A 15,406-nucleotide genomic window follows, 5' to 3' on the forward strand; every position below is an offset into this window, starting at 1 on the left:
ACTTTTATGCGCATGTGCAGCCGCTTTGTGCGAGCATGTTCGCATCTGGGCATTCTCATGCTAATGCGCCCTTCACACGGGGGCGGGCAGCTATGCTCTCCTCCTTACATTAGTATATACCACTTCTTTTAGATGCTGTGCATCTGCACATATCATCAGGATCCATAGAAGATCCCATATTTGTCGCCATACATTGGACACTATTACATGCAATGCGCGCATCCAGTGTCTCAACTAAAGATTGGTATGTATAATTGTAACAACTGTTCGCATCCCAAGGCGGCCAATGCATAGTAACTAATATGATCTCCTCCACCTTTTGTTCTCACCACCTAGAATCTGTTACCCCTGAGGAAGTCACTTGTTGACGAAACGCGTTGGGTGTTTTCTGTCTTGTAAAAGCAACAAGGGCGATACTTTGGTCAAACGAAATGGACAAATCTCAAGAATGTTTTAAATAATTGTTTTTACATGTGATTTTGTATTAAATTGTCAAAACTGTAATAATTACAGTAATCTTTGGTGGTGCTGATTTGTAATAGTGGCACACTCTATTTCCATTCTTTCCATATATATATATATATATATATATATATATATATATATATATATATATATATATATAATTGTTATTTAAAGTAAACCTACACACATATTTGTTTATTTAGGACAGAACTATGACTAATATAGCAGTTGCCATAAGACATACAGGTACTTGTTTAGTTTCACGGCGGCAGTATGGCCGCCGTGAACTTCCGGCTGCTGCGCTCACTAAACTATCAAAAATAAGATAAATGAACTCTATGCCAATGAAGATAGTTCATACCCCTACTATCCACGTTGGCATAGAGTTAATTTTAGATAGCGTGACGAGCGCAGCGAGCCACCGAGCCCGCAGCGTGGGCGAGCGAAGCGAGCCCCGCAAGGGGACTCAGACGCACAGCCGCTGCCGCCGTGAAAGTACCGACATACACATGGCCATTTAAATACATGCAAATATGAGACCACAAATGTGTGAACAAATACTGCAATGTATTTAATGCAATATGTTCCCTTGGCAATGAGGAGCAAAGCCACTAGCACAAGCTCAGCATTATAAGAGCATTATTTCAGTTGCAGCCATCTTTTTCGTATGTAGTTTTAGTAGTCCCAATTTTCTGATTTATAACAGAATATACATTTTGGTGAATCAAGGCAGTCATTCACAGGAAAAATATAAAGTAAATGACAAACTAGCCTGCAGGTTTCCTGAATAAGTCCAGGAGGTCATGTGTCAGAAGCGAACATGCTGGCAGTTACTTACCAGGCGCAGCCAAAGGAATGTGGTGAGAATTTGAGATTTTTCATTCTGAAAGATAAAGCAGGTGTGATAGTGCTTAATATATACATATATAGATGATTCCCGCACCAGTCTGGAATATTACTACAATGGACTCTCTTATCTCCACATCATAGGTGGAGCAGACATAGGACCTTATTCTGATTCACTCGCAAAGGCAAATACCTTCTCAAGTGGAGAAAACCATGTGCACTGCAGGGGGGGGGGGGGGGGGGATGTAACTTGTGCAGAGAGAATTCCATTTGGGTGAGTTATTTGGTTTCTGTGCAAGGAAAATACTGACTGCTTTATTTTTACACTGCAATATAGATCTCACTTTGAAGTAAAACCCCAACCAAATCTAATTCTCTCTGCACAAGTAACATCTGCCCCACCTGCAGTGCACATGGTTTTGTCCATTTGAGAAGAAATTTGCGAGTGACTCCTGAGTGGCAAATCCTTGTGCCTGAAAAGGGGTCAAGGTCTACACAAAAGGGGAAGTAGCTTCCCGACAAGGCCGCAACTGTGAGCCATGCCTACAATTTTCCTCACAATGGGGACATGACCTTCACTCTGGGAGCTGCTGGCAATGCCCCCGGCCTCTCTGGGGTTTAGATCGGAGTTCTATTGAAGATGGGATATTGCTATGAGCAACCAATCAGTTATTAGAACACTTCAGAAGAAATTCAAATTAATTATATATTTAAAAAAAATGTGAAACTTTGAACGTCTCCTTTACAATCAGCTTTTCCTATTTATCTGTTTTGTATTGATAGTTGAGCTATGTGAGAATTCCTCCATAACAGACAGCTCCTACTCAGTGGCGTAACTATAAATTTTGCGGTACTTGTGTAGTATCACGGCTCCCATGATGGGCATCGTACAGAGAAAAATCACATTGCATGCGATGTGATGCGATGCGATGTCATTTTTCACTGAAATCATGGACATGTGTTAAAATCATGTAAAATGCACCCCAAATGTCATTTTTCACACTGTACCACCCCCACTATCAACGCCAACCCGAAGCGTGGCGAGCGCAGCGAGGGGCGGCGGTACGCATCCTACGACCTTTTCATACCCCCACTATCCATGTCGGCGTGGAGTTGAGAATAGAAAGTGGTGCGAGCGCAGCGAGCCACCAAGCCCGAAGCGTGGCGAGCCCCGCGAGGGGACACGGATACTTGTGAAGCCCGTGAGGGGACACGGATACCTGTGAAGGGTCGGGTGCTGCAGGAGTCACGGTATGGGGCTGCTTCCCAGCTAGCAGCACAAGGAAGCTGCATAGTTTCGGTTTGTGTGCGCGGCTGCGGACAGCGGTGTGAGCACAGCCGGTGAATGATGTAAAGCATGGGTGGAATTAGAGGGGGGGCACCCAGGCACGTGCCCCCCTGTCACGCTACAAGTACTACGAAGCTGCTGCTAGCACTATTTAGCTGCTAGCAGCAGCCAAACGTCATTGCTGTTTCCCCTGGCTCCTCCGACGTGTCCGTCTCAGGCTGCTCCCGCCCGCCCATCCGACAGACTATTCAACAGCCCGCCCGCCAATCAGCCCATCCTGTACACAGTAGCCAATAGCTGGCTCTGTGTACAAACAAGTGAGGGGCTTTTTTTTGTTGCAGTGATGGCCTGTCATGGCCGTGCCCGCGCCGCGGTCAACTCTCTGCCAGCACTGAGGTAGCATGTCAGATAGTCAGTGTGCGCTGGGCAGGTGGCGGTGCCTGGTGCCCACACAGACCCCACTGCCACTTGCTCCCCCAAGCGGCAGCGGGGGCTGCCTTACGCTAGCTCCGCCACTGCTCCTACTCATTTTACACCTGCCACCACCTCATTTCTTCCATGAAAACCCATAAAAGAGGGAGAGCAACTGCAACTATATATTGTTGCGTTATAGGAAAGCACCTGGGTGGTGAAGAGCTGGTGTCATTTTTTCAATCTTGCTGTGGGAGGAGTAGAGCAGATTGGGGATTATCACGCTGAAAGCAGATTAGACACATGAATGCGTCTACTTTAGTAACAACGTGCAGAAACAGGATCCAGATGATAAATCTGCAATGTATAGGTCGACAGCCAACAACATGAACTAGACCGCCTTTGACAAAAGGTTGACATACACTATGTTGACATGGACAAAAGGGCAACACAAGCAACGGTCAACATTGCAACGGTCAGCACATGAAAAGGTTATAGAAACACAGAATATGACGGCTGATGAGAGCCCATCTACTTTGCCCTTTTTTATCCTTTTGGCAATCACAACCCTTTTGTAGCATTAGTTCTCTGTAAGCAGTGCTATTTTTGTAGGAAAATAGGTTCAGGAACTGTGGGCGGGGCAGATGTGGGCGGTGATGTGGGTGGAGCTACAAAAGGGGCGGGGCATCAATTGTTGTGGCTGTGAGAGGAGAGGGTTCGTTCGGCTGTCAGAGGGAAGGGCGGTTAGGTAGGCTGCTGGGGGGTGTTCGGTTAGATTTAGCAGCACATCCAGCCTATTCTCCCACTATTGCCAGCAGCAAAGAATTCCTTATGTACAAACACTCAGAGCTACTAAAATTTGACCAATGCCCCTGATATTATGCCGCACACCATAATGCCCCTGCACAATATGCTGCACACTGTAATGCCCGACACATTATGCCACACAGCGCCATTTCTCTGAAACATGATGCAGCACACCACAATGCCTATGATACTATGGCAGGTATTCAATGCTGTTTGCGAGTGGTGACAGCGAGCAGGTCTTCCTGCTCGCTGTCACCACTCACCCTGACAGCATTCAACACAGCCTCCGCATCCACCAATTCCCCCTCGCTCCGTTTTTTGAGCGAGGGGGAATTGGCGGATGCGGCTCCAGAAGCAGCGAGACCCGCGGCTAAAAACTGCGAGTCTGGCTGTTTTGGGGAATTCTCGCCGTCCTGTGACGGCGAGGATTTCCCCAGTACGTTGAATAGAGCGAGCGGCCGGCGCGGGGGTTAAACAGCGAGGATCGCTGGTTTTCAGCAATCCTCGCTGTTTAACCCCCTCGCTGCGGCATTGAATACCCCTCTATGCTGCACACTGTAATGCCCCTGATACATTATGCCACACATTGCAATGCCCCTCACACCTAATACATACCTCCCAACTTTTGCAGTGGAGAAAGGAAAACTGTATATAAATTTTTTGGGGTGCAGTTTTGTCGCTGTGAGGGCATGGCCAGTGCTGTGTGAACTGCTGGCCATGCCTTCAGCCCCCCTGTCTGCCTGATTAGACGCATGCACATGCATGTGTCTAATTCCAGCAGGACCGTCCCAAAAAATGGGATGTCACACAAAAATCGATACACACTGACTATGCCACACCACGTTGCCCCCCACAGCAAGGCTTCTAATAAATTATAAATTACCTGCTTGTTGCCAAGGCGGTTAATTTCCGTTGCCAAGGTGGTTAATGTCGGTTGCCAAGGGTTGTTAATGTCCGTTACCAAGGGGTTAATATGCATTGCCAGGGGTTCTTGCTCGTTGCCAAGGGGGGGTTAATGTCCATTGCCAGGGGTTATTGGTTGTTGCCAAGGGGTTTATATTTGTTGCCAGGGGTTAAAATGCTCAGTGCCAAAGGGGGTTAATGTCCGTTGCCAGGGGTTCTTGCTCGTTGCCAGGGGGGGTGGGGGGTGGGGTTAATGTCCATTGCCAGGGGTTCTTGCTCATTGCCAAGGGGTTAATATGCGTTGCCAGGGCTTATTGGATGTTGCCAAGGGGTTATTCATTTTTGCCAGGGGTTAATGCTCGTTGCCAAGGGGGGTTAATTTCCGTTGCCTGGGGTTCTAGCTCGTTGCCGAGGGGTTAATATGTGCCCGGCCACCGGCCCATCAGTTACTGCTGCTGCCCCTACCTTACCCTGCACACAGTGAGACAGATGCTAGAAGTCATTTTTCACTTCCAGCGTCTGACAGGAAGCACAGCTCTGCAGCGTTACCAGGAAGTCGCAGAGCTGTGCTTCCTGTCAGACGCTAGAGGTGAACTATGACTTCTAGCATCTGTCTCACTGTGTGCAGGGGATACCAGGGGCAGGGGCAGCTGATGGGCGGGTGGCCGGACACGCAGCGGCACATCAGTGGGGCAGGCCGCGGAGGTCCCGGAACGCCGTTCCTGATGACGTCATTTTGCAAAAGAGCTTCAGGAACGGCGATCCGGGGCGTTCAGGCACAAAAATAGCCCTGTCTGTAAGGATATTCACATGCCTACACTGAGCATGTTTAAAATGTTTAACTGTCATAGGGCCTGATTCAGAGCTGATCACTGATGTGCATATCTGCCCTACGCATTGCGCATGCATGAGGCCAAAGAGTGGCAGAAAATGCATATGGTTAGTAAATGCAATGTGGCCGAAGATTGACTTGACAGGAAGTCAGCGTTTGAGGGAGAGCACCTGCCCTTTTCTATGAGTGTCAGAAAAACTCAGACGTGCCCAGGCATTTAAGGGAGTGTCTGTGACATCAGCACTGGCCTCCATCAGCCCATCTCTGTTACAGATTTGTGGAAGGGTCAGAGCTAGTACCGGGGTATTTTTTCAATCCTGGGATTCGGGATTGAAACATGCTCAATCCTGGGATTCCCGGGATTGGCTTCCCTAACAAAAAAAACTCCCTGGCCGCCCCGCATATTTACTTATAGTTGTGGGTGTGGCCAGCAGCTGGGTTGCTGGGTGGGCGGGTGTGCAGATATGGCCGGAAGCCAGGTTGCTGGGTGGGCATGCAGATATGGCCAGGAGCCGGGTTGCTGGGTGGGTGGGCGGGTGTTCTGATACGGCGGGAAGCCGGGTTGCTGGGTGGGCGAGCGATCTGATACAGCCGGGAGCTGTGCAGCTGTGTGGCCTGCGCAGCGTGAAATCTGACCTCGTCACGCTGCGCAGTGCTGCACTGCCGCCTGCCAGGTACGGGAGAAGCTGGGCAGCATCTGAGTGGGTGCTCAGACATTGCCCGGCATTAGACTGCGCATGCACAGTCTAATCACGAAATCCCGGGATTGGAGTCTCCAATCCCGGGATTGAAATCCCAGTGTTTTGGGGGCCAAATCCTAGCCACCCTAGTCAGAGCTACTCACATTTAAAAAAAAAAAAATTGATAATTCGGAAATTGCGTACAGATTTGCGAGCGGATGCCGATCTGCAATAGTTTCACCAATGTTTTGCTGATTACATGGGATTGTTTTCTTTCTATCTGGTCTGCACAATAGCAATTAACTCTGAATCAGACCCTGAGCCTCTGCCACCTCTGATGGGAGCCTATTCCAGTTATCCACTACCTTTTCTTTGAAGTAATTTCTCCTTCAAATGCCCCTGAACCTGACGCTTTCAATTTCAGGACATGTCGACATGAGTTTTCCCCAAATTTTTTTTTTTTGGGGGGGGGGTGACTTTTTCATATTTCAACATCCACGAGGACTCTCTGATTGGGAATGGTAATGTGTGCCAAGTGAAGCGAGCCATGCAAGGGTACACACTGCACTAATTGGGGGTCCATGTGTTCAGGTGTCGTCATTGACATGGAAATAAATGTGAAAAATGCGTACTGACCTTTTCATGTGTTGACCTTTTGTCAATGTTGTGTCGTCCTTTTTTTAATATCAACCTTGTACATACTGATCTTTTGGTGTCAAATTATTGCCTGTCGACCTAGATACTGTTTGTCCTATGATCCATTCCCGCAGAAACAAGATTGCTTGTTAGGTACAAGTTTATGTAAAATACATGGGTGTAACATTGGCATTAACATAATTCATTTAAGACAAATATGAGTGTAAGGTAGCAGTATATTAGGAAAAGAACGGAGACATTTAAATGAATGAAAGGGTCACTCTCTCTCTGTATTTCTATTATGTGCATTGTCAGCTGGTTTTGCAGATCTAGGTACAGTCTGCTGTTAGCGGTCAGTACCCAGGAGCATAAAGGCAGCTGCGCGATGGCACATTGTGCTCTGTGGGACAAAGAGACGCACTTACATCAAGACAGATTTGGTAATAAGGTAAGAGTATAATTAAGTAATAGTTTGCCCTGAATATGTGTTTCCAGGTTTAACTGCACTTTAAACAGGTCAGGTATGTTACAAAGAAGTCACACTATTATGTGTATCAAATAATTTGCTATAAGTAATGTGCTGTGCATGACTATAGGCCTGAAGCAAAGATGACCTGTATTCTCGTGTAGGCAAAGTGTAGAGAGGGAGCTTCAGGCTATGTAGAGTTGGACATCATGCAATCAAGCACTGGCCATGATGGGGACAATGAAACTACTTATGGGCAAAGATTTATGGAAGCAATTTTAGCTAACTTGCATTCTGTTGTGCTTCAGGCATTTGGCGTCTGGGCCTTATAGGCAGGATCTGACAATGCCCCTGAATTCAGCAATATTTAGTCTTCCCTATATATTACTTACACTCCACACGATATGGCAGTTTCCAAACGATCAGAATGAACAATCATTCACAAATGGGCTTGATGACGATCTGCAGGATCATGGTCACATCATTCCATATGTAGGAATGATGAACAATGTGGTCATGTCTTGGCACCGGCATCTCCCCCGCGTCGCAAAACCTCTGCCCACCGCCACCCCTCCGCAGTCACCTCCGCCCTATTAATTTGAAATGTCCTCCGCACTGCAGGCCTTTCTCCGTGTCTGCCAGCAGCGGGGGTGACTATGGTTTGTTGGCGGGGTGCAGGAGTAAGGAGGGGCAGACACCTGGTCATAGCCATACTGAACGATTGAGTAAACCCTCTGATCGTTTACTCAATCGTTCTATGTGTTGCCATGATCAGGGGTGTTCTGGATGTCACAAACAAGAAAAAAGGGGGGGGTGACTAGCACTGACACTTGTTCAATTATCGCAATTAGGTTAACCAACATATTTATAATAAATGGACCATTTGGTCCTATCAATGCCTCTCGTTGGTGGTGCTCCCATGAGTCATAGGTAGTTACAATAATACACAAAAAGAAAAAGAATGACTCTTTTTTTGGGGCACAACTTATAATGATCTCTTATGATCTTTTAATTCTGCATGAAAGAACCCTTACTCATATCACTACAAAAGTCACTGCTGCATGAGAGGAATATTACAGGAATTACATTTTTTTAGATGCATATAGGTAAGGGAGTGAGAACACCAAATACAAATAAAAATAAAAATAAAAAATGGTACAAAATTCCGTGCAAAAATTAATGGAGTGTTACAGCCTTGGTTTAAGATGATCTCAATGTTGGGATAGTATCCCATGAGGCATTAATGTAACCAGGCTGTGATTTATATAAAGTGACAAATTGTGCTGAAATAGAAAAAAATTATATATATATAATAATAATAAGAAGAAGAAGAAAAAAGAAATTATTATTGTAACAAATGATATAAAAGTGGAAAATATATATTAAATATTTAAAATGGGCGAAATATCGTTGTTATCAGGTGACAGTCACAAGTGGGTTACCAAGGCTTATGGTCCTATGGTAATTTTCGACGCACTGCCTGAACTTTAAATTCATTAGTCTGGCGGAGCTAGAAAAGGAATTAATACAAATATAGGATGGCAGATAAAGAATATAAGCTGATCTCCTGATTCTCAAACCATTCCTACTTTCCGGCCGTGTGCCACTAGGGCAGTGAACGGACCGAATGAGGGGGTGTGGTATTTTTTGAGACCAGTTTGAGATCAGTGGAAGGAAGAAAAATAGGGATCTGCTGTTGCAGTCCGGGTCCAGTATCACCCCTGTTAGAATATCCAGCGCAGGGGGTCAATCTGTAGCCGGGTACAATGAGAGTCCCTTAGATATTGAGATTGCAAGAGGCCCTTTAGTGGGGAAGGGTTAATTGATTTATATACTAAACATATCTCCTTACCACTATACACAGTTTAGTGCAAAGATTCGCCAATTCCTATAAAGTATATTCAAGAATACACATATATAATTGATCCCTTAGTGCAGGTCAAAGCTACAGTCCATATCTATGACAGATCGTTGGCTAGTATTTACATAAAAACGAATTTCTTTTCTATTTGATACACAGTTGACATAACACAGTTATCACAGATGTTTTAGACACAGTTATTCTTGCTACTATGTATTTAGCTGCATACCATGTATGGCTCTACCTCTGTGTCACAGTGAGTATGTGTGTGTATGTTAGTTCCTTATGATGTGCTCATAAAGAACAAAAGAGCTGCCGCCCCAAGCCAATATAAGATTATTGGCCCCAAAGTGCAAAGACAATATTTAGCTAAATGCACCAAAAATTAGTTAAATGGGCTCATCAGTCAAATACTGATGATAAAACTCTGCAGCTCAGTATCAGTGCAACAGTCACAAAGTCTAGCCATGTCAAGTATATGGAATAACAATAAATGATAAGATAGATCACTTAGCGTGCACCACTTCTAGGTCCCATTCTCCAGCGTCAATCTAGCCCATCTGTGTCTGTCACCCGTCTCTGGACGCGCGTTTCGCCTGAGCTTGTTCACCTGTGACCCGCCACCCCTCCGCAGTCACCTCCGCCCTATTAATTTGAAATGTCCTCCGCACCACAGGCCTTTCTCCGTGTCTGCCAGCAGCAGGGGTGACTATGGTTTGTTGGCGGGGTGCAGGAGTAAGGAGGGGCAGACACCTTGTCATAGCCATACTGAACGATTGAGTAAACCCTCTGACCGTTTACTCAATCGTTCTATGTGTTGCCATGATCAGGGGTGTTCTGGATGTCAAAAGAAAATTGGCGGATTGGATCCGATATCTATACATGTGTGGGCATCTTAGCACACAAGAAATCCTTACCACTCCAAGCACTGCATACATTGTGAATGAGATGTTCACACTAGTTGGGCGGCTGTAATTCAGGGTTGGGCGAAATGATTTCTTATTAAACACAGTTTGCAAGGACTCATGTGAAGGCCCAGCTTCAGAACCTGTACAGTACAGCTCAGCATCTTCCATTAGAACTAGGGAGGCGAATGAGAAAGAAACAATGCTGGTTTATGAACAAAAACCTGTAAAATGCCTACAGTTCAGTAAATAATGAGATGATAACAATAAGGGGTTGTATAGAGCTTCTGTTCAGTTTATATAACTTGCAGAGCAGAAGGCATCATATATGGTAAGACTGAAAAGTACTCCAGACCATTTTCCCTGAGAGAAAAATCTTCCATGGAAATTCTGTTTACCCAAACACTGTGTCCCTACACAGAAATGCCTGGGAAATACCATCATATATTTGAATATCACCTTTCTTTTAGAATGTAATGCTGATGAGCCTCACATTCTTGTCTAAGTAAGTGTTCCTATATTCTTATGCATATATGTTTGTAATATCCACTAACCATAGAGAACTGTGAAGACGTTTCTACTTTCTTATTATCCGTAAACTTCTTTATCTATATTCTCTATTCCTTTGAGTTTCTAACATCAATTGCCACAGGTCTTGATCCAGTCTGATTACCATAATCAGTTATAATTGTTATATTACAAAATACAATTGGGTAATGAAAGTATGGGGAATGCATAGCACAATATACAGAGGAGCCCTGAGAGTAATACCCCTTTCACATCGCACAAAATAACCGGGTTCATGTCGGTTTCTTGCCGGTTCGAACCGGTAATTGCGGTGATGTGAAACGCGTTATCTGTTACAGCTAACCGGTAGCAACACGTCAATATGAACTGGGTAAAAAGAAGGGTTAGCTCTAACCGGTAACCCCTTTCACATTGCACTAATTACCGGGTCGAACCTGCAAGAGACTGGCTTGTACCTGGTAATTAGGTGCGATGTGAAATGGGTATTAGTCCTCATGTTGGAGAGTATGCCATCAGAGTACTATATATATAATCTAAGTAACCACTGTCAATAAATATGATGTAACCTGCAACAACCCATAAGATTCTAACACAATATTTTAAATTCATAGAAAATAATGTATTCAATAAATCTTACCATAAAATAAAACATTACAGATAATAATACAAATCAAAACAGTTTTCATGCATCCAGTTCCTTTCCCCATGAGGTGCCTGGCTGATGTCACGGTCCTCCAGCTGCTTGTCACTCTATACCTTCTTTTGATTGCTTGTACCAATGTCTCTTTCCATTCACTAATCTATAAAAAACAATCTATCTATATGGATGACCTCTCTCAGGTTTACAATTATTGTCTGTATCTCTCATTACCTAGAAATGCACAAATATATATGTGTGCGCAGTTCCTGGTAATTCTACTCTACTTGTCCAGATCAGGATAATGTCACATTGCTTCTCTAGGGATCCATTAACAGTAGAAGAAAGGTCACTGACTTTGCTCCATGTTTACTTGCAGTAACTGATTATTTCTTGATGTCCCAGTGGTCACACCATTGTCACTATAGCTACATTTTAGGCAAATTCAACCACTTGGAAGGTGTGAACTATATGTAATTTTCACCTTCAAAATTAAGGGTGAAATATAACAGGGTGCGATTTTTAGACATGTCTAAAAATCGCATGTCAAAAATATTTGTTTGTTGTTTACAACGCAAATGTAATAGGTTGTGAGTTTTCACACAAAGCCGGAATTCACATGCAATTTAGTGCGATTTGTAGTAAGGAAAAAGTCTGATGTTTAGTAACTAAAATGTGCGATTTTTTTTAGACATGAAAGTGAGCCAGACCTGGTTCCAAAAATATGGGGACAAAAAGCATAGGGGCCCCCCCATTTTTCTGAAACCAGCCCCAGACTTTTGGACAGGTCCTGGTTCCAAAAATATGGGGACAAAAAAACTTGGGGTCCCTCGTATTTTGTAACCATCACTGGGCTCCAACAATCTGTGGTGTCATGCCACAGCCGGGTACCTAGGGGAGTGAGGAACCCCCCCCCCCAATAAAGCCCCCCCCCCCCCCCCCCCCCCGGCTTCACCCATCCAGGGCATACCAAGGTGGTGGACGCCGGGCTGATACGTGTAAATTAGACTAAAAAACATTGCTTTCTTACAGTCAAACTACAAGTCCCAGAAGGCCTCTCCCGCATGCTGGGAATTGGCAAACCACAAGTCCCAGCATGTGGGGCATTAATGGGCCCCTTAGACTTGTAGTTCACCTGTAAAAATATATTCAAATAAAAACACACACACACACACCCACAATGGTACAGCTTTAACACACACATTAGTTTTACACCAATAGAGATGCTTTCAGCAGGAAAATCCAATTTTTTTTTCTAGGACTGTTTCTGAGCTCCACTAGTGTTCCACAGTGTCCCAGGATGTTGGGGGAGTTGGGGGGTACATTCCAGGTGAATAGAGTGCTGGGCACACCCCACATGAACAGGGGTGTCATGAAGCCCCACCCTTTCCTTTTGCCTCCACTCCCTTTATGCATTATGACTGTTGAAATATCAAACCACACTCTTCTTCATACTTTCTTCCTCCATAAACTTTTCTCTTAAAACTCAAGAATGTTTTTTTTAGAGTACCAATCAATCATCTCCTTACTTTCTCTTTCTCCACAGTGTGATAAATATGCCCAGTATGTCTGTTATTCTACTTTCACTATATTGTATTTTGAATTCAATAATTTTTATTGAAATTTTGAATTATGCTAAGTAAACTTCCGATACAGACATAGGGATTGTAGACGCAGACAATGAAATCCATGAGTGATGAGACAACAACACATGGTACTAATACAACAATGTGCAGCCAGGGTGATGTTAATACACTGATGCATGAAAGCAACAGTAAAATAAGGGTATTACGTGTGGACACATCAAGTAAAAACTCTGTTGTGCAGGATATATCAAGTCCCATTGCCCAAAGGCGCTATCTGGGTTCTAGGTACTAACTACCGGGTATATGACACATATACATACAGAGTGAAATACCACACCAAAATATAGCAAAAGAATGACAGTACCGATAAAGAAGTCTGATAGGACCGTATATTTCCCAGCTAAGAAAAGTTACTAAACTAGGAGAAATTATTATTGCATAGTCAAAAGTCTGGTCAGACAGGGGGAATAAAAATATAAAATAAGTAACCCACTATCTTGAATATAATACCTATACTACCCAAGCAAAACCCCCCCAAAAGGCCCAAAATAAACCTCCTCCAAAAAAAAAAACCCACCCTGTATGACCTAACCCCAACCTAGGTATACCTGGATCCCGAACAACCTACCCTATTATTTCATGTAGGTAGGTACAACGATTGCTGATTTTTATTTGCTCCAATCTAGTACCAGATTTTTATTCCAACCAACCAGTTGGATATTTAGGGGAAAGTTGGTTTGATGTATGACCAGCATTGATTCCTTCATATTTGTGGTTATATACTTCTACTGTCAACAATAATCTCCCTGAAACTAGTTGCCAAAATTAGGCAAGTATGAAGTAACCATGTTTTTACTTAAGTAGTGAGGACTCAATCAACATACAACTAGAGGCTTGAGGCCAATGATGGAGATGAGTATGCGGACGAAGATGGTTACGGAGTGCTTGAGTATAGGAGAGCTGTGAGTGAAATGTGAAGAGAAGTGGGCTTTGACAACAGGAGGGAACTTACTTATTGTCCATCGGTTTGGGATATATTAGGATTTAACTCTATCTATCTATACACACACACACACACACACACACACACACACCCTCCACACACACACACACACACACACACACACACACACAGAGGTTAAAATGGGCCAAAATTGTGTTCTTGTATTTAGAGTCTCCCCGCTTTTCCTGTCCCACCCCCCACATTAACAGAGAAGATGAGTAGTGCTATACAGCCACTCCCTTAGCCCTTCCCCCAGTCAGTGATTTTCTAATGGCATAGAACAGAAATGAGACAGCAAATGAAGTGCCATCATCGTGTGGACATGGAGACATAAAGCTGCTCATACTTACATGTCTGGCCGCCTGGGATCCGCCGTGTAAACTGCTGTGGTGATTATTGCTGAACCCCTGTGTGTGAGCTTGTATTACTAGTAAACTTTGTTTTTCAAATTTACTCAGTGTGTACCTCTCCTATTTTTTCATATATATATATATATATATATATATATATATATATATATATATATATATATGAAAGGGTTTTTGACTCTGAGTTGCGCTGGGCTGTGTGTGCAGCACCACCAAAATTCCTCCTGTTAGTGAGGAACGGTGTAGTAATCAGGGAAGTGGGGGGTGATTGGGGTGCGCTACCTAGTATAGAAACTGTACCTCCCAATAAAACATTACAATTTCAAAACAGAATACACATTTCTGAAATAGTGTTCTTGTATTTGAGGATGTTCCCAATGAATAAGCTCAGTCCATCTCTGGGTAAATAGTTCTTTTATTGGTGAAGAAACCCAACGCGTTTCGTCTCTAAGACTTCATCAGGGGTAAGAACCAATGGGTGAGTGGATTTTGTGTGGCTGGTCCTATTTGAAGTTTCTGCTGATCACAGCTGATGCAAATAAAATAAATATCACCAAGTCCTTCTTGATGGGGCTCAATTAAATGGAAATTTCTGAGTTGAGAGTCTAGTGTAGGTTCTTATCAAGAACAATATCAGGACGCTCTCTGCAGTATCCTCCTCGCTCTGCATTCAAAATGAGAATCTCATTTTTCAAAATTCTCATTTTGAATGCAGAGCGAGGAGGATACTGCAGAGAGCGTCCTGATATTGTTCTTGATAAGAACCTACACTAGACTCTCAATTAAGAAATTTCCATTTAATTGAGCCCCATCAAGAAGGACTTGGTGATATTTATTTTATTTGCATCAGCTGTGATCAGCAGAAACTTCAAATAGGACCAGCCACACAAAATCCACTCACCCATTGGTTCTTACCCCTGATGAAGTCTTAGAGACGAAACGCGTTGGATTTATTCACCAATAAAAGAACTATTTACCCAGAGATGGACTGAGCTTATTCATTGGGAACATCCTCAAATACAAGAACACTATTTCAGAAATGTGTATTCTGTTTTGAAATTGTAATGTTTTATTGGGAGGTACAGTTTCTATACTAGGTAGCGCACCCCAATCACCCCCCACTTCCCATATATATATATATATATATATATATATATATCTGAAAAAAATGTGAGATAGGCGCC

General features: G+C 43.8%; 1 protein-coding gene across 4 annotated transcripts in view; it reads right to left on the reverse strand.

The window, feature by feature from the left end:
• The window catches only part of LOC146064204 (5-hydroxytryptamine receptor 3A-like), a 40,404-nt gene that overhangs the window by 20,052 nt on the left and 4,946 nt on the right, over positions 1 to 15,406 (reverse strand). For 2 of the 4 annotated variants that reach the window (XM_083177431.1, XM_083177428.1), the window contains exons 1-2: positions 10,113 to 11,562; positions 1,304 to 1,348 (exon numbers count right to left, since the gene is read on the reverse strand). In XM_083177431.1, the coding sequence (XP_083033557.1) occupies positions 1,304 to 1,348; positions 10,113 to 10,271 (204 nt within the window). In that variant the 5' untranslated portion in view covers positions 10,272 to 11,562. Of the gene's footprint in view, positions 1 to 1,303; positions 1,349 to 4,700; positions 5,231 to 10,112; positions 11,563 to 15,406 lie in introns of those variants that run through there. The other 2 variants (XM_083177429.1, XM_083177430.1) reach the window with 2 other exon arrangements.

This window comes from Crinia signifera, chromosome 3, assembly GCF_055691185.1.
Source record: "Crinia signifera chromosome 3, ASM5569118v1, whole genome shotgun sequence".
In the NCBI taxonomy this organism is placed as follows: domain Eukaryota; kingdom Metazoa; phylum Chordata; class Amphibia; order Anura; family Myobatrachidae; genus Crinia; species Crinia signifera.